This window comes from Stigmatopora nigra, chromosome 7 (genome assembly GCF_051989575.1).
Source record: "Stigmatopora nigra isolate UIUO_SnigA chromosome 7, RoL_Snig_1.1, whole genome shotgun sequence".
In the NCBI taxonomy this organism is placed as follows: domain Eukaryota; kingdom Metazoa; phylum Chordata; class Actinopteri; order Syngnathiformes; family Syngnathidae; genus Stigmatopora; species Stigmatopora nigra.
Genome location: NC_135514.1, coordinates 5,998,292 through 6,017,839, shown reverse-complemented (window position 1 = coordinate 6,017,839; position 19,548 = coordinate 5,998,292). Strand labels below are relative to the sequence as shown.

The window sequence follows — 19,548 nt, the reverse complement described above, 5'->3', positions numbered from 1 at the left end:
CACTTGCTCCATAGATTCATTAGACTAGAAATGAACACAGCCATGGCAACCATAAAAAGGAGGCCAAATCAGCTGCCTAGTCAATAACAAAGGAAAACTTCAACTTCTTAGAAACAATAATTATCCAAACAAATGTCACTGTGAACCAATCTTGAACCATCATTGTGGTTAAAATAATATATGCAGACCTTGTAGAAAAATGTATTAACTACTACTAGGCAGGCAATATAGCGTACACAGGCAAAATGCATTGGGATGTTTGTATTATAAGGAATTAAAGTAGTTAAAAAAACTGCAAACAGCCTAAGATTTGGGGTATAAATTGTGCTTGCTGAGGAGGGGGGAAGGGAAGGGGTGCCGCCCCCCCTCCCCCAATTGTGGCAAATCTGATTGAAGTAAAATAAACCTTCATTTGTTCAGAAAGAGATACAACAATAGCCCGACTGGCAAATGTGGCACATGAACTTTAAAAAAAAGTTTCTTCCACATAAGGCACGTTTATAGATTCAGGTGTTCGCAGCTGGACAATCAGGTTGGATCAAGATAATTAACTAAGAGTTAATATTCAGCTCCCCTCACCGAAAATTTGGGCAAAATTTGTGCAAGAATTTTCTTGAGTGAATATTTATAATCAGGATGTGTGTATAATCTTTAGAAATCTTCCCTTTCTGTATGAAAAGGTTATTCTCACAAATATTTAAGGCACAGCCTCAGCAGTCAGCTGCACCACCAGAGTTCCACTTGTTTCGGACTGGATGAGGAGCAAGCCAGCGTGTTTGCCTGAAGAGATTGGCTTGAACTGGACAGGTAGTTTAAGGTAGTGCTGGGATCTAATGAGTAGAAAATAAAATTGAAAAATATGCATTGAAAAACATTTGCTACAGGTTCAAGAGAATTTAAATGAACTTTTTGCAAATTAAAATCAGGTAGGTATTTTGGACAAATGGGCAACAGAGTTAAAATGTTAACTAATGTAGAATGTTCCAGTTAGTTATAAGTATGTTTGCAACCATAGGTGACAACCAAAACAACCAAATATTACATTGAAACAACATATTTTACAGTTTTTTTGTTATAACATGAATTTCACTCTCTCTACCTGTATTCTATATGGTGTACTGTATACAGGGGGTAAAAATAAATAAATAAATAAATAAACAAAAATGGAATTAAATTCAAATTAAGCATTTTGGAAGGGGAATCCCTACTTCGCGGAAATGCACTTATCGCGGGTGGTCCCGGTCCCCATTAACCGCGATAAGCGAGGGAACACTGTATACAATTCCGTACAGGTATACAGTAGCAGGAGTATGCCTTTTAGGAAAAAGTAAGGAAAAGTTAAAGTCAACTTCAAAAGAAAAGGAGGGCAAATTTTACCTCTTTTAGCAATGTTTGGGTGTTATTTATGTTAAAACATTGGTCCCGGTCCCCATTAACCGCTATAAGCGAGGGAACACTGTACGGATATCAACAGAACAGAAGTGGAACTTCAAATTTGAAATTCAATTTTATAAAAAGAGTCACTTGAGGTATGCTATAGCACATTTGGACAAGCCAGCATCATTTGTTGAGATGTGCCTATCCTTTCCCAGAACATTTTGGGCAGAGATGGTGAAAGTGATTAAAAATAGCATCTGACCATCATCTATTGTATTTATTTCAACACCACTGAAGTCAAAAGGACCCTACTCTAAGTGATTATAACGGAGAAAGTAAAACAAAGCAAATTTTTTTTAAAATAATTGTCATTTGAAAGGGACTTTCAGAAAAAAATCTAACAAACTGAAATTAAGAATATTGGACTCACCTCAGGGAATATTTGGAATGCTTGATGTGGAAGGGGTCTTTGGGGCTTACAAATCTCAACTGCAATTCAATACGAGATTCCACACATCAAATGTCAAAACCATGCAAAACAATATCTAAGTGTTAAGTCCATGAATGAATTAAATTAACAGGCACAACAAGTCATGTTATTGTCATTTTTCTTTAAACATGAAACAACATTGTCACAACAGTCTCAAATCTATACTGTCATTCGTTTTGTTAGAGCGGTTCTCACCTCATGTGTGTTGGGTGAGTTATTGCAGATGTTGACCTTCAGTGTGCTGAGCTGCCCAACACGTGTATTATGGAACTTATAAAGATCTTGAGCTGTGTAAATGCCCCTCCAGATTCCTTCGTTGTGGCTAAGAATTAAGTAGACACCATTTAATGACCAGAGTGATACAAATATGTACATGAAAATTTTCTGACGGATACAAAAAAACTGCAAATGGCTGGCCACCAAATCAGGGTATCCCTCGACTGATGGCCGTAGCTGGGATAGGCTCCAGCACCCTTTCTCAACCCTTCTGACAATAAGCAGTCCGGAAAATGAATAAATGCATGAATATAGATTTTATGTAGACAAGCATGTTTTAATCATTCACTTTAGCATACACTAAATAGCTCTTACTCGTTTTTTCCTGTGGCAGCTACAGCTTTCTTCCTTGTCTTAACTGTGGCCTCTGTTTTCACCAAAGAGTGGGCTTTATCCTGGGGAACTTCTCCTAATGCAGAGTTGATCCCCTACAGACAGAAACGCGGTTGGGATCAGTTCCTTTCAAAACTGCACTTCTAAAGAGTATGGAAAAAGAGGGACGTACTAAATTTCCCTTAAATAGTAGTGGTAGAAAAGGGAAGGATTGTATGAAAGAAAGATTTGGCATCGCAGTCCTCTGTTAGTAGAATGTTCCATTCCACTTTCCTACTTAAAATGAATTTGAACATCTTTCAAACTACTTTAACAGTAAGTGGGGCATCTAGGCTTACTGGAGTAGAATAGTCCTCATTAACATTCTTAATTTCCACTCTTAGTGGATATTTTAAACTAGAAAAAGATGTGACATTCCATTTGTTTTGTCTGATGATTAAAAATGGGTTAATCCCCATAAGACAATTATATAATTATAGCCATACCAATGTTACTTTTTATTTTAAGTATTTTTTTAAAAAAAAAGTTCATAAAAATGTCAAAATCCACGCTAAAACTCATGATCGGAAGACATGGGATAAAAAAAAAAATGGAAGTCAGGGCTCCGCTTCTTCGGTGCTGAATTGGGTTGCACTCAGCACTGATGAAGCGATATTTAACCATAGAAGAATGACCGAGAAGGACATCTCGTCATTTTCCGGTTTCTTCATATTATATTTTGAATCACGCACATTAGCTTTGTGGATTTTGAGTCACCGTTGAAAATGCCTCCTAGACATTGACGTTCCGTTATATGTTAAAGGCATTGCATGTCTATGTACCTCTCGAAATCTGATGAAGACGACTTGGACTAAAGCTTACAATGACCATTTTAAAAATTATTATTTCAATCAAATGGAGATTAACTACTTTCACTGAGTCCAATACTTAAAGTATTTCGATTTTTTAAATTTATAGATTATATTTACAAATTAATACTTATACCTATAATTGTAATATTTAATATACCTATAATTGTAATATTTAATAAATACACATCTTGACAATTGTACTTATGCACTTGTTCTTGTGTATAGGTGCGAAAACATAGAATGTTATGTAGTAATAATATAGGCGATCCTACTTCGCTGTTTTTCGATTCTCACGGCCATGTCTGGTCTACATCATGCGCGATATTTGAGGGATTACTGTAGTATTTTACATCTTTTTTAAACTATTGTACATCTGTTTCTCCAATGTATTTATGAAGCTTAAAAATATTTTCTGCATCACAGATTTATGAGTAATCACCGTGCCACATAGTTGAAAGCGGATTCTAGACTTCTGCGAGGGTGCAGAGACAGGGTGACACTCCATATCCCAAAACTGAGCATATTCTCCTCTGTCCCTTGGCAGGAAAGTAACCGGCACCTGCAAGACAAATAGAATATCACATTGAGAGCTATCAGATTCTATTCCATGTTAAGACTAACAGCATATTAGTTAGCCAAGTCAAAGTTGAACCTTTTAAGAACACAAGAAAGTTTTTCATATAGTAACAATAAAACAATAACTTGGTCTTTATTGCCTGTTAAAATTTACTAACAGTACTTGTTTCAATAGTCGATTGTCTGAAAACAAACAATATTTCATACAAAAGTGGGACACTGATTATTATTAAAGGGTTTAGTTGGTAGTTTTGTAAGAACTATGGAAAGAATCACAGAATTTACATATAAAGTACCTTTTTACTTACAAAATATTCAATTTACGAGAAAGGGTCTTGAACCAATTAATTAGTAAGTAGAGGTACGACTGTAAGTCGCAAGCCCTGCCAACCTAATTTGGGGAAAAATTGTGCAAGTAATACGGTAAATGAAAGGTCCACAGGTAATTCAAACCCCTTATGAAATTGGGTTCCAACTGTCATTGTTATTACCTGAATTTTCTCATTGGCTCCCAAAGTGCCTGAGATTTTCGAACACCTAAAAGCTGTGTAGGTGGCCCGGTATACATCACGACTGTTATCGACTCCCTAAAAAAGAAAGTATTGATCATAGTTAATTACTGTTTTCAAGCAAAAGCTCAAGAAAAAAACTATAATACAAGAGAGTGAGCCTCAGTCTAGTGCTTGAAGTCACTTGAAAATTGTAGTAACATATAAAAAAATAAATATATATCACCTTAACATAGGGGGGAGCAAATGATGATATGTACCACCTCACGTCCAGTTGTCCATTCTCCACTTCAAGCTGTGCCTCTGGAGAGCAAGAAGAAAAAAAATAGCTGCTTGCGGTCGCAGGAGAGCTCAAACAAAATCAGACACAATGCTGAGCTGATTCTTAGAACATTGGTATACTGACCTGATGTTTCTCCTGAAGGTGTGTTGGGGAAAATTATGTTTTTGTTGATTATCTCAACCAGAGATGGAGGTAACTCTGGCGATATCATGGGCAATATGGACTTTGAGGTTATTCTAACCATGGGCAACACAGGAGTGGAAGCCTGAGGGGAGAGAGCTGAAAGAGTCGCATTTGCTGGGGTAGCAGAGACATCCAGTGCCAAATCTTGACGGATTTGGACCTTGATCAGCTGGAAAAAACAAAACGTGCAAATAAATGTATATATAAATATGAATCTGTATATCTATCAATATACACATACACCGTATTTACCCACGTATAAGCCGCTTCCGCATAACCCCCACCCTTAAAATTACTGCATTTTACCATTCCCCGCGTATAAGACGCCCCCAGATTCACAATTTCCACCTCCATATTCAAGCTTTTAATAGAGAGTACACATATGTTACTTTGAAGGGAAAATCTTGCGAAAAATCATCACACGTGGTATTTCTGAGATACTGTATGGATCAAAAGCACATGATTAGCACATAACTGCGGTGGGATAGCAACGCTATGAGCGAGCGGTGGCAAGCGACTGAGTTTTTTTACCTAATGGGGAAGGTGTTTTTTTTTCTTTTTGAATTTCATTTATAGACATGAAAATAAATTTAGTTTAGCATTTCATCTGTTTCTTTTCTCAATTTTGAAATAAATGACCGTATCGGCTGCATTGTCTTGCATCATGGCGTCATGGAGTGATAGAAGCATTGAAGACACCCTCGATTCCCCATCATTTTTTGTTGGACCAATACAGCTTATATGCAAGTAAATACAGTAAATCAAACAAGAAATGGCTTTCAACTTGATCTGTTTAAGTCCTTGTACCTTTTGTTGACCATCGCATTGGATATATATCTTCCCATTCCAAGGGAGCATGTCAGATTTGGTAGCAAAAGAAGGTTTGGGGCTGATCAAAATTTGCAGCTGGCACCTACAATTGAAGAATTAATAAGACGCTTAATGCCTTTGTTTTAGTCTCTAACAGGGGTGGGCAAACCGGTCCTCAAAGGCCGCTGCAGGTGCAGGTTTTTGTTCCAACCAATCCAGCACAGACGCTTTGACCAATGAGATTTCTGCAGAAAACAAGAAGCACCTGACTGCAATCCACAGATTGCACTTGTAGGACACCAGATTGGTGAAAAGGTGTCCTCTCTAACCCTAACCCGAATGAAAACCCGCACCCACTGCGGCGGCCCTTTGTGGAATCATTTTCCCACCCCTGCTCTAAAAGGACATCACAACTTTAAACAATAATAAATAATGCTCTTTAAAATTACCTCAGGGCCTAGGTGGTAGAGACATTTTCTTAATTTTGCTTTATAATCATGTACAGAAATCACCCAATTCATAATAACTTTCTTTTCCTTTATATATTAATGTTTATTCTACTCGGTTTTATCTGTGCTGTGCATAAAATTACACTAAGCCCTCGGTCCTGTTGCTTGAAAAAAAAGTAAATAAAAAAGGGCTATTGTTACTCATTTATAGTTAACAGTTCTGCCACTCACTGAATCCATGCAAGTGTGTATGTGTGTTGATTCATTGTAAAGCAGTTGAATGTTTGAAAGCAATAATTAGAAGTTACCATAATTTATGGACTTCCTGTTATGTGAATCTGTAGTTTGATAAACAACATCCAAAGCAGTTAAGCCTATAACATTAAGAGGAATGCATCCAGGTTTTTTTTTTCCAAACAGAGTTTGCTGGAACGAAAAAAGATTTACGAAAATAATAATCATTTCCCCTACTGTGGCTCGATGACTCCGTGTTGAGGTGTAATGGTCAGGTAATGAGCAGGCCAGGACAAATCAAAACTCAATTCTCTTGCGGTGTTGTTCTTAATCTGGACCTGATTCGTGATTGCCTCAGCATCTAATACAACAACATTAAAAAGTCAATACATGTGTACATCCATCCATCCAAATACATATAGGTTGTTAGAATCATTTGGGAGGCAACATGCAATATATTCTGTAAAATTTTAACATAGTGAAATGTATATTTTCCAAAAAGTTCTGCCGTGCAGCCTGTTGGTGCAAATAAATAAGCATTCTTAGATTGAAGTCATGTTCCATTTGCAAATGAGGAAATAAGAGTAAAATTCAAAATAGTCAGCTCTCTGTGATTGCAACAAGTGTCAGGCAGCCTTTAGTTTCTTCTTTGGGTCTGACTGAAACTGTTTGAAAACAACAATCGGGGAAAAATGGGAAACTTGTTGACAAATAAAATGCACCTACTACGTTATATCACTCACTTAAAGTTGGAGCTGTAAGGACAAGCTGTTCTGGATGAACAGTCCATGACTCAGATAGTCTAGGAGGTGACTCTGTTGTCTATAAAGTACATAAAAAGGAACAAAAAATGAAAATACACACGTACACATTAACATACACATGTATGTATATATGTATAAGTACAAATTTGAGCAAAATCTTGGAAATATTATTCCACCTTCAAAGAGGATCCACTCACTCTTAGTGTTGGTCCTTGGGGTCCCTTCACTGGCAAGACATCCAAAGACACATTAGCGAATGTTATGCCACTGGTGATTAAAAAAAAAAAAAACAGAGTTTCAAGTTAGCATAACTGCAAGAAAAAACAACAACAACAAGCTAAAAACTACTTAATATAATAATCAAATCAGCTGCAACATTTAGGATGGTCAAACTCTCAGCACACCTAATATGGTAAACACTGTAAACACTTGATATAAGTCACAGACAAATTTGCATTGTAATCGGTATTGCCATTTCTGATTATAGGTAATTAGAGTGCCTGAATCTTGGAAAATGCACTATAGCAGTGAAAGTTTACATATAATTTTTTACTTGGGGTTACCTGTCTTTTACCAAATCATCTTTGGCATTGTTCAGCATCATCTCAGAGGTAACACTCTGCTCAGACTCTTTGCTGTGTGTGTATCCAAGTAAGGACACTGCAATTTTCCTCATATGTCCGTAGAAGACGTAAGCCTCATTTGGCTGCCGAGGCAGGTCAAAGGCTAATAAAGAACAAGTCACAGAAGTGAGTGTGATAGAGCACGACAAACACTTTCAGTAGATTTATTGCATTTGCTGTATATCAGATAATCATAAGGTTTGTACTTCACCCATTCTTTAGAAAATCATATGTACAGTACCGTACATAGTCTGGTATAAAACAGAAAAAGGCCTTAAATATCTACATTTTGTACTGTTATTAATCAAGTATCACTAAATGTATTTAAAACACCAAACACTACTAAATTTGAATTGAAAAGCATGATGAATATTCATGTGCCTTGCAGGTTTGTTTTAGGCAGCACAGAGGAGGGTGGGTTAGCACCCCTGTCCGTCCCGTTGCATGTTCTCTGCCTGCCTGTTTTTATTTTGTAGTCTGGTTACCTTTCACATGCATGGTAGCTTATTTGAAACTAAAATATACTACAGAGAGCGGGAATGATTATTTTTCTCAATGTGCCCTGCAATTGGCTGAGAACCAATTTAGGGTGTCCCAGGCATTGCAACCCTTGCGAGGATAAGTGGCTCAAATAATGAATGAATTACTGATGAGATGTCTTACACTCTGTCACAATTTCTTCACCATGGAACTTCTCGTTGAAGTCAACATTTTTTAGCAAATTGTTTTCAGCAAGAACTTTCTGCCCAGCATCTGGCTTGCTATGAAGCAGTCTGAAATGGAAAAGTCATTTAATTTTGGAAAACTTGAAAAATGTTTTTTGTAATGGTTGTAATGCTGCCTAACAAACTTCATATCCAAAATGACATTGTTTCCTATTTTAGGAGATCTTCAAAGCATGAAATCTTAAGAGCACATCTGCCACTGACAGTTACACTGTGTGGCAAAGTTTTGGACCCTCTATATTAGGGGTGGCGAACAAGTTACACCTAAAGAGCTACTTGAGCTTTTTTTCTTATTAAGGGAAAACGTTTTTTAATCTTGTTTTTCATTTCAAAAAGGAAACAATATTTTTTTGTTATTTTCAATATTAAATTGGGAAAGTGAAAATATTTTTATATATTTCACAAAATGCTTTTTGAACTAAAAACACATTGATCCAGAACAGCTAGGGCATAGCGTGTTGTAGGGGTGGTGAATACGAGGATGAAAATGAACCCATGCTCAAACGGTCACGGACATATTTCTGTAGCTTTCATGGAATGAAAGTTTAGGTTTTGTTAAAATTTCAACTTCATATTCCCTTCAATACTATTTAATAAAAGGTTGGGGAAAAAAGCTCTTGAAGGTTTTACCTTCGGAACTGCTGCCTCGAGATCTCATCTCCACAAAACAGCACTATAGTAGCCAGCAGGGGGGAATCAGACCGGCACAGTGTTTGTTCTCTTTCTGTTGATTTTATTAGCACAGTGATTACCTAAGGGAAAAAAAACAATATAAAAAGTTATCGTTGAAATTAATTCTCCCAAACCTGTAATGCTTGTCTGATAGACACACTCCTACCTCTTGTGTCCTTTCCTTTAGTACAAACTGAGATGGTGTTAGGCTGATGACAAAAGGGTCCATAACTGACCGAGTCATTAAATTAGAGAAGGCCACAGCTTTAACGAAAGCTGCCCTGGAACCAGTGTTTCTCACACACAGACACACTTTGCTCACATGATTAATAGCAATATCTGACATTATTGCCATATAGCCATCCTCTTGCTTTTTCTGCTCCTCTAAAATTATATTGCTGGTGCCACCATAGCCCGAGAGAGGAATCTAAGAAAAGACAGTAACAAATACTTTCAAGACAATGAAATATTTCATAACGAGTTACGAAAATGAAAACCCATTTTACCGTGAATTTGATCGTTGGTTGTGGTAGGCGGACTCCAGATTGTTTGATCTCCAATTTGGCTAACATGCAAGCTACCCTAGTTGGTGCAAAGAGCAGGTGGACAGCCACATCCTCTCGTGGACGGATGGAAAGCTCACCATGCCTAGTCAAACGCTCGTCTGGGCTGAACAAACTCTGCAGCTGTGAAACAGTCACAAATTTAGATAATTACAATCAACTAACTCACTGTCTGCCATTTAAAATAGTAATAGACAAAAACCTATGTGAACTGGGAAGGCTGGCAATGAATAATATTAGCGTTCAGAGGGATAGACATCCAATCTATTAAACTAGAAGGGACTGGCAATCTCTCGTCAATGTCAGTGAATGAGTTTATACTACAAAAGATGAAAATTATCATTTTAGTGTTAAATATCAATACATTTCACTATTGCTTGAAAAATTACGAAATGTATAAGATCGGACCAGACCATACTGATTTAAATTATGAATCAGAATACTACTAATACTAGAACAATTACTAAATAATATCTCTAACCCCCATTTTTTGGGGGGTGAATAATAAACATGCCTAAAAATAGGCAATACCCCCTTAAGATGGAACACATTAGTGTGGCAATCATACATTTGTTTAAAATAAATAAACCCATCATTTTTATAAATATCTACTTTGAGCTTTAGTTGTGATACTGAAATATTTTTTTTTTAAGATTATCATACCATATTACATGGATAAAACTTTTACACTGTTACAAAAACAGGCTTAAGGATGAAAACTGAATACGTCTGAAAGTGCTTGTTGTCAATCAATGAATAAATGCCAAAAACATCAATTTACCTGAAAACAGTCTTGGTCTTGACCACGAATAAGTAACCGAAGCTGCTGGGTGGCAATAGATGAATTGTTTCTGAGAACCAGCTTTTGCTGTCTGTAAATAAATAAAAAAGGTTCAGGTTTTTTTTTGTTATAATAATGGTTACTTTTTATGAATACCACTATTATTCAATGAATAATATTCAATGAATGAACAAATAATTGAACAAAGAAAATCTTAAATTCCTTACACCGCTCGCCCTAAGGTGACACCTCCCCAAGCCACAAACTGCTTGTTAGACAGAATGGGTGGAACATCACTGCTCAAACAAGCATTGGGGACAGGAGCTAGGGAGGTGTTATTTCTGCCAATTTCTTCAGAAGCAACTTCTCCTTTCAATTTCACTTCATATTGGGGACCTGATGGCAGCACCAAGATGGTGAGAAGGCTGTAAGAGAAACATAATTTGAAGAAGTGATGCAAAAACTTTATCAAATTGCAGTTGTGCAATGAAATTAAGTGACACCCCATTTATATTTTGTAATACGATGTTTGTCCGACCCTTTTCTTCTTATTTGACCAAAGGTGTTTCTAGTGGGTTGAGATCAAGACTTTGTGAAGACCAGTGAAGTCGATTGACAGAAACCGGTCTTTTTTTATTTAAGCGAAGAGAACCTATTTTCAGTACTTAATGTATTTACAATGTTTTTATTAACAGATTATATTTAGATAGTAAAACATCATATTTTTTTCATATGCCTATAACTGTACGATTTAATAAATTCAATTTTTGATAATTCCACTTGTGTACTTGTATTTTTTGGATAGACGCAAAAATATGCTATGGTAGTAATAATAGGGGTGATCATATGTCATGGTTTTTAGATTATCGTGGCCATGTCTGGTCTGCATTATCTGCAAATGTGGAGGGATTACTGTAATGAGTTACGATTTTAAAATGCAACATTATAATAACATTTTAATCATTTGATTAACAATTATGAAAGCTTATATTATCCCTCACTTTATTTTGAATCAATGTTAAACAGACTTGTCACAAATGCAGAGTAGTTAAGAAATATAAGATGTCCAATGTAAAAAGGAACGACATTGTTGCGTACATATTTTTGCAAAAGGATGTTATGTATCTAATAATGCTTGTGAATGGTTTAAACTTTTAAAGCTATTTTATCCTGGCATGATAAAATACAATATTAATTAATTAATACAATATTATAATGAAACAAATTTGGTGTTTCTATGTGGGTTAATGAAGGTACAAGGCTCTATCTGTTTTGTTGGCAGCTGCTATTTCATAGTTTTGAATGCATCACCCATGCACTGGTGGGGAGGAGTGAGACCTCACAGTAATATTGATGCTGGAATTGTCAGCAACCTTTCTCCCTTCTGTAAAAAGTTATGAACTAACGTGTTTTATTGCCTTTTATGGCTAGATCTTTCCAATGCAATTACAATTTAAGTTTACCCCCTGGTATTTTATTTAGTTTTATTGATCATTTATACCATTAGTTTATTCAGTTAGCAATTTAAAACAGTCTCTAACTGGGGATAGAGAAAGTATCATTATATTAACTAATAGTAGAGTGGATGCAGTGTCTGTGTACCTTTCTTTAAATTTCTTAGGTCCGCGTGCGTTAAATGAGACCACAACGCTATTCTCTTCTCCCACTGAAAGAAACAGTTCATCAGGTGTCACTGAGAAACAGTCCTCAACTTCATTGCACTATGAAAAAGAGTAAGACAGGATAAGAAATCAATGAATAACATTTGAAAATATGAATTGTTTAAGGCTCTCTCTGTAAAAAAGGTTCCCAATCCCTGCTTTCGTTTTTTTTTTTTTTTTAGGACCATGGGAACAAATTACAGAATTTACATTTAAAAATACTCATCTATTCACAAAAAATAAAAAAGTTACAAAACAAGTTCTGGAGCCAATTATTTCGTAAGGAAAGGTACCACTGTAAAAGGATACATGTAATTTTGAGGCTATATCACCCATGCCGAGTAGGTAGAGGTGGGACATAAGAGATATCGATTATGGAGAAGAAAAAAAAACATTTTGAGGTCTTGGATCTGCAGCGCCTTTGTAGTAGCGTCAATGAATAAGAAAATCACCCTTTCAAATTGTTACAAACTTGTTCCTGGGTGATGCTTAAAAAATTAAATTATGCGTCATGAAATCACCTTCATTCTTTTAGAATAACCCTTTGTTCACAAAAAAAACAGCACAAAATGTGAGAGAGAAGTTCTGGTCTAATTAAAAGGAGCAAATAATTACCTTGAGTTTCATCCACACGCCAATGTTGCCAGCATTCATTAATGGAAGCGTCTTTTGACAAGATTTACCCAGAGGGGCACGTAGGCAGACATTCTATAACATGTAAAACGAAGGATCTTTAGGCATTGTGAAATGGAAAACAACATAATACGGTGAAGGACCTGCAGGCATCATGAAACAGAAATCAACATAAAATACGGTACCTGTAGATCTTTTGGTGCATGCACCCTCGCAGTTCCAGACCTAGCTATGATTGGAACACTTTTGATTACTTGACTTGCACCAGGTGAGTCAACTTCTACATCTACACGTGCAGTGTGTTCTTCAGCGTCACCCAAGTCTCCTACGAACATATGCAAAAGTTATTTTTTTAGATCTCAAGCTTTTTTGTGAAAAATAAATGTAAAAAAAAAAATTAAAGTGCTTCCAGCATTAATAACCAACCACCCATCTTCTACTTGCCTATAACATCAGAAGATACCGGCATAATCGCACCAGTCCAACCCCATCATCAAATTTGCCGATGACACCACTGTGGGCGGACTCATCTCAGGGGGGATGAGTCTGCCTACAGAGATGAGGTCAACAAACTGTCTTTGTGGTGTTTGGTGAACAATCTCACACTCAACACCACAAAAACTAAAGATACGCAGCACAGATCTGGCCCCACTCCTCGTAAATGGAGTATGCGACAGGGTCCAGTCCTTCAAATTCCTGGGGGTCCAGAGGTAACTGACTCCCTGATCAGGGCGGTTCGGTCAATGTAGGAATGGGCGGGACGTGTTGCCAGTAAAAGGGCAGATTTCTTTCAGTGCGGTTTGGACTCTGTCACTGATTCCCTTGATATCAATATATGCATAATCTTTCTTCATGGAAGAAAATCTAGGTGCAGCCGTGGCATTGAGTACTGGCAGTAGTAGTTCTGTTGTCATTACTAGGCACTAACTTCAAATCTCACTGGAGGCCCGTACTAAAGCATGCATAAATTGGGATGAGAATCAGCACCTGAGAATTTTAGACAATGGTCCTCAGTATGAAAAAGACAAAATGCACTTTCCAGATCAGTAAATAGGTTCTTCACCAAATAAAGAGTTTCAATTATTGTGCAGTGTTGTTCACATGCGTGATTGATGATGGGTTGTTCCAGCGTCTCCAGTGATGGAGACTCTACATCCGTCTATCATGGTGCAGGAGCTGAGATGAAAAATGAAGCCTTCTAATTACCATTTAATTAATCTATATTCCTGCCCTTATTTATGGTCATGAGCAGTGGTGCATGACCAAAAGAGCAAGGATTCGAGATGCAAATGGTCGGAATACGTTTCGCTTATGCAAGGTGTTTGTAGAGCTGATACTTCTTTGCATTGAGATGAGTTGGCTCTAGGATTTAATGAGGATGTCCCATTGGTAAGCTATTCCAGACATCTACTGGTAGAATGGAGGGATGACCCAAGACAAAGTGTTTTGTCCTCATATCCTAGACCTGGGCAATGAATTCCACAAAGGGCCACAGTGGGTGCAGGTTTTTGTTCCAACCCATAAAAGGAAACCTTTCCACCAATCTGTTGTCTTAGAAGTGCAATCAGTGGATTGCAGTCAGGTGCTTCTTGTTTCAGAAGGTCCCACATGTGCCATCAATCTGCCTCGCAGAAATCTAGTTCCTGTGCTTTGTGACTGTTCAGACTACAAAAGAGCCAGCCACTTTCAATCCGTATGGCCTTTAAATCGGATTTTGGCTGCCAGTCTGAATAAAGCCCAAGACTCATGACTGAGCCGGAAATGCCTTGGGATCCACCTCAGGAGCGAGACAGCGTTGCTGCGGATAGAGAGGTCAGGGCTTACCCACGAAGCGGCAGTGCCTACAACCCAACCTTGGAATAAACTGAAGGTATTTGGATGGATGAAAGAAATATATAAGAATATTTTTTACGAGATAATTGGTTGTAAGAATGGTACATGGATGTTATACAAGCAAATGAAACATTTATATTGTAATTTTTCTTTAAATAGCAAATTTTTAAAAATGCAGATTACTTAGTCATATAATCATCAAGAATTAAATTTAAAGAGGGGAGAATGACATACCTGAAGAGATTGTGTACTTTTGCAAGGCCTTAAAGTGAACCCAAACCATAAAACACTCCGGAATCTAGAAAAAAACAAATACGTGGATAAGTAAGTAGGTAAAGGATTTCTTTATAACAACTTTGAACTCATAAACACCATTTTTCCATTCTGGTTAAAAGCAGAGCTGGGCGTAATAAACAGACTTCGAGGGGTGTGTTGAGTAATTTGTGCAGGGACATTAAAATTATGAAACTACGACGCCTAGATGGCGTTATAGAATAAATTATTCAGTATGTAGTGTCGCCAATAGTACTGGCACAGACAGATGTGATAATGCCTCACATGGCTTTGTCTTAAATTAAATAGTTTAAAGGAATTTGTTAATTAAACTTGGAAAAAAGCACCAAAGACTCTTTAAAATTTCTTAAATAAATTTAGAAACGCTGACAAACGTTGAAAAGAAATAAACGGTACTAACCTCTCCGAAGCTGGCATGCATCACATGATTCACTACAGAAGGAGACAACAGTGGGTTCACGTGACTGATTGGTTGTGTTGCCTCTGACGTTTCAGAAATGTGTTGTTTGGACAATGTAAAGCAGCGCCACGATGTAGCCTTCTGAGAGATTTTAAGAAGAATGAGGTTAACATTTGATCTTTAAATACATTTGATGATAACAAAGTAGTATTAGTTAGCATATATTTAGCAAACTTGATCTTCAAACATTGCAAAATGATTAATTCAAATGTAAACAGCTTGTCACTGTAGTTGATGCTGTGGTTTGCGCGGTGGGTAATGCATACTATGTACGTGTATTGTGTTGACTTACCGCGCTGATTACAACCCTTATCGGAACTGTTGCTTGGGTCATATTGATAACTTTCAAAAGGAGGGATTTGGAACTGCCTCCAGGCAGATCTCCAAAATCTAAACATCCAGATTTGCCCGCTTCAACCTAACAAACAAAATGAATGTTATTGAAGCCATCAATGGAAAGCAGTTAATCTCACTCTTGCAATGTTTGGGGTTTTGCCTGATGCACTTTTTAAATTTTCAAAAATGTTCAAGGTAAAATGCATACTTCTGTATTGGGCTTACCTCTACTGAAGGACTCTCAGCAATGGCAACCAGGACCACCCTTCTGGCAAAAATACCTGACCTGTTCACCAATTCAGAGTTGGCGGATGCAGGCCAAGAGCAAACACTGAGGGAACAATGGTAGACACCAGCCTTTGGAGGGATGAACAAAACTTTCTGTTCTTCTGTACTTTTAGGACCAATGATTGTCTTGTTTTTAATGATCAGCCATTGGTAAGGCAAACTATCCACCTGCAGCTATTGAGGTAGAAGACAGAAGACTACATGAAAGGCAGTAATTAATGGTCAATATACAACTTGGATAACAAATTAATCTAGTAATATTGAAGATTGTGTAATTGTCTCCAATAGAGGGTTTGAGTTTCTATCATGTATACTTGCTATTAACACAAAAAAATACCTTTTCACCATCAATGGACAGACTAGCAACTGTGATTGACACTTGTTGCCATCTTTCAGATGGGTTAAAAATGCTTAGTGAAGTCTGTGAAGCAATTCCCACACAACAAGCATGAGGAAACCGCAGCTCCTCTGGCACCACCACTTGAACTGAAAAAGAAACAAATATACAGATACAGACCCCAAACTCTCTTTGCCTCTACTCCATGCACTTCAGAAAACTAAAATTAATCATTACCTTGAAGTTCATCAAGACAACCTATTACTGTAGGATCTCCACCATATTGGGTGTAGAATTTTCCCAGATGGCCCATGTCCTGATGGCTATGAGTGGATGTCGCAAGCTGATGGGAACTAGGTGCATTACCCATTCCTAAAGATTGTGCTATAGGGTGGATTTGTCTCAGAGGTAGCTGACCATTGGGCATGTCTTAAAAAAATTAGACAAAACAAAATTAAAAGAAAGGACCATCTTGAGCCATTTTATGTGGACTACAGTTAGTTTACTTGAACTTAATTCATGATTTAAAGATCTACACCTAACATCTAACACCTACCTGAAGAAGGCGCACTGTGAAAACCAGTTGCTGATGCTCTGGCATGGTAGACCGCAGAATTTAATGGTGTATCATGGTCCAAATACTGTCGAGTGAGTTGGGAATTCACAAGGGAGCCTGCCACGAGGGATTTTATATCTGGTTGGTGGGGGAAATCCACCAAGCCTGGATATGGAGGCTTAAATTTTATTGGTCCATACGGTGGTCCTTCTGATGAGTAGGATTGAGGTATCCCAAGTCCAGCAGGAAATACTGATGGAAAAAGATTTGTAGTTCTCCATTGTTCAGATGTCTGAGATGCTGCTGTGGCACATGTTTGTGTAATGTGTGAATTAGTGATAAAGCCTGAGTCTACTTTAGAAACCTGCTTCACATTGGACTCAGAAGGGTTCTTAAGGTCCCTGCGTCTTGTTGAAAGACCAACATTTTTTTCACTCGGACAGCATTCACTCTGGCTGCGGGTACAACTCGGGTTAATGCTATTACACGAGGTCTCTGGGATTTTCTGTTGTGCTGGAAGCTGCTCGAGACTTTGAGAGTGCTTGGGCTGAACTTTAAGGGTCTTAGCTGGGCTGCAAATATCTTCATTATGTTGTTGGTCTTGTTCCACAGGCGGCGTTGGACTGAATCTGATGATTGTGGTGCTGAGGGCCATCGTACAATCACTCTATGGGTGGAAGCAAAATGGAAAATCTTAAAAAAGAGTGCATTTAGCCAAAGCACTTTCTCTGTACGTGACTCGCATAACTGAAATTCAATACCAATTAAAACACGTGACCTCCCATCTCTGAACTTCTTTGCCAATCTTAAAGCCTGCCAGCTGGATGAACAACATTGTGATCACAACACTGCCTAGACCTGTGCTATTTGTGTACGTATTGTTTCTAAGTTACACTTTATTCATTATTCATTAACATGAACATCTGTGTTGTATACGTTCATTAATATGTATCGTCCTTTGTGTGTCTAAAATAGAGAAATAGCACTCATTATTGACATTGCGGCAAAAAATATGATGTGCTTAATAGTCGTGAAAATACGGTACAATTTTAAAAAATCTTATTACATTAGATGAGGAAATGTATACATATGAAAAAAAAATAATCGCACCTTTTCTCTTGCAGGTGTTGGAACAACAGTGACATCATTCACCGAAACGTAGGTTAGTCTGCTGAGACTGGGGCTGGAGCAGCTAGACTGGGAGATGTCATGACTTGGGTGTTTACCTCCCAGAAAACCACTGGCTAATGAAGGAGAGACAGTACTGTAAAAAAATGTTAAACAACGTCATTAATGGATGCTTTAATGAGGGAAATAAAATAACTCTGATAACCACAAAATTACAGTAATAATCTCGAACAGAACAACTCTTACATAAATGCGTACATGATTCATGATGTGTAACTGTATTTACGAAACATTCAACTTTGCTTCAAACTGCAACTTTAAAGTTGATACAATACCTGTTAGCTTTAAGTTGGGGACTTTGACTAGGAGAGGAGTGAGTTAGAGGAGAGGTAGAGGGTCTGAAGCTACACTGTGTTTCCTCCACATGACGTTCTGTTGGTAGATCTGAAAACAAATGGCCTCGCTTAATTAAGTTACAATATTATTGCCGATACAATAGTTATTTGAGCTGGTCACACTAACAGAGATGATCAAGTACAAGGGTGTACTTACCGGATTTAGAGTGGCATGCAGTCTGAGGATTTTCAAAGGAAGGAACATGAATTTCAGCATTGGAATGAGACAGAGGATCAGCAATGGGGATTTGAAGTGGAGCATTTTTTCCTGGAGAGTTACTATGTCTAACACCCTGGTGTTGGACCGTGCTAATAGTCTTCTCTATTGGAGGAGAGGAACTTTTAATAGAGTGAGGGCTTGACTGGTGTTTGTTGGAAAGTGGGGAGGAAGAGGTGCCTGCAAAACTGTTGGGATGCGTCTCAGAGGAGCCCCCAACATAGGATCCTAGTGTATTTAAATCCTCTATCTTAGATTCATTCTCTGTAGATGGTCTTGCTGAGAAACTACAAGTGTTTACGGTCTGACACAGACTGTTGTCACATGTGGCATTTTTCTCTGGAGGTAAACAGTGCATTATAGATTTTTTCGAGTCCAAATCTCTAAGTGAGCAGGAATGAGGGTAAGGAATTGAAATCTTATTCAGAGCAGTCTTATCATGAGAAAATGTATATGGACAAGATATTGTGGAAGAACCGGTCTTTAATGATGGTTCTCTATATACCTCTTCCTCTTCTTTTTCTGGGCTGGTTTTACTGTCCAAGCATTTAGTTGAACTTTGTTCTTCATTTTGTTCCGTGTGGTTGCTGTTAGTTTGTTTGATGTTGTCAGCCCAGCTACTAAGATCGAAGGTATTTTGTGCTGAAGATGTGTCACTGAAAGTAGACATGTAAACCTGTTTCAAGTATTTCTCAATGTTTAAGTGACTCTGGTCTTCAACGCAGGGGGTACTCTGTAGACTCTCAGACAGGCCATTCTGGTCTTCTTTCGGGTTGTCCTATGAACATGGGGGAAATCTGTTCATATTCCATTTAATTTAAAAATTGTAATCATGTTATTTGTTTAACAAAAAGCTATCATTAGCAAGTAGTATTAGAGAAGATCAAATATCACTAAACTTCAATGTTGAT

At 37.5% G+C, this 19,548-nt stretch overlaps 1 protein-coding gene across 2 annotated transcripts in view; it reads right to left on the bottom strand.

Annotated features, from left to right (window-relative positions):
* Window positions 1-347: 347 nt before the first annotated feature.
* cep192 (centrosomal protein 192) overlaps window positions 348-19,548 on the bottom strand; it is a 32,713-nt gene continuing 13,512 nt past the window's right edge. For both annotated transcript variants that reach the window (XM_077720951.1, XM_077720952.1), the window contains exons 20-51: window positions 18,578-19,415; window positions 18,361-18,469; window positions 18,008-18,161; window positions 16,898-17,564; window positions 16,579-16,770; window positions 16,342-16,490; window positions 15,942-16,178; window positions 15,673-15,798; window positions 15,321-15,461; window positions 14,861-14,924; window positions 12,979-13,118; window positions 12,776-12,868; window positions 12,102-12,220; window positions 10,727-10,924; window positions 10,500-10,590; window positions 9,662-9,841; window positions 9,322-9,582; window positions 9,114-9,235; window positions 8,422-8,531; window positions 7,699-7,861; window positions 7,333-7,402; window positions 7,115-7,193; window positions 6,609-6,732; window positions 5,686-5,791; window positions 4,819-5,047; window positions 4,639-4,715; window positions 4,395-4,490; window positions 3,767-3,886; window positions 2,459-2,571; window positions 2,063-2,189; window positions 1,808-1,866; window positions 348-830 (exon numbers count right to left, since the gene is read on the bottom strand). In XM_077720951.1, coding sequence (XP_077577077.1) covers window positions 698-830; window positions 1,808-1,866; window positions 2,063-2,189; window positions 2,459-2,571; window positions 3,767-3,886; window positions 4,395-4,490; window positions 4,639-4,715; window positions 4,819-5,047; window positions 5,686-5,791; window positions 6,609-6,732; window positions 7,115-7,193; window positions 7,333-7,402; window positions 7,699-7,861; window positions 8,422-8,531; window positions 9,114-9,235; window positions 9,322-9,582; window positions 9,662-9,841; window positions 10,500-10,590; window positions 10,727-10,924; window positions 12,102-12,220; window positions 12,776-12,868; window positions 12,979-13,118; window positions 14,861-14,924; window positions 15,321-15,461; window positions 15,673-15,798; window positions 15,942-16,178; window positions 16,342-16,490; window positions 16,579-16,770; window positions 16,898-17,564; window positions 18,008-18,161; window positions 18,361-18,469; window positions 18,578-19,415 — 5,487 coding nt within the window. In that variant the 3' untranslated portion in view covers window positions 348-697. The remainder of the gene's footprint in view (window positions 831-1,807; window positions 1,867-2,062; window positions 2,190-2,458; window positions 2,572-3,766; window positions 3,887-4,394; window positions 4,491-4,638; window positions 4,716-4,818; window positions 5,048-5,685; window positions 5,792-6,608; window positions 6,733-7,114; window positions 7,194-7,332; window positions 7,403-7,698; window positions 7,862-8,421; window positions 8,532-9,113; window positions 9,236-9,321; window positions 9,583-9,661; window positions 9,842-10,499; window positions 10,591-10,726; window positions 10,925-12,101; window positions 12,221-12,775; window positions 12,869-12,978; window positions 13,119-14,860; window positions 14,925-15,320; window positions 15,462-15,672; window positions 15,799-15,941; window positions 16,179-16,341; window positions 16,491-16,578; window positions 16,771-16,897; window positions 17,565-18,007; window positions 18,162-18,360; window positions 18,470-18,577; window positions 19,416-19,548) is intronic.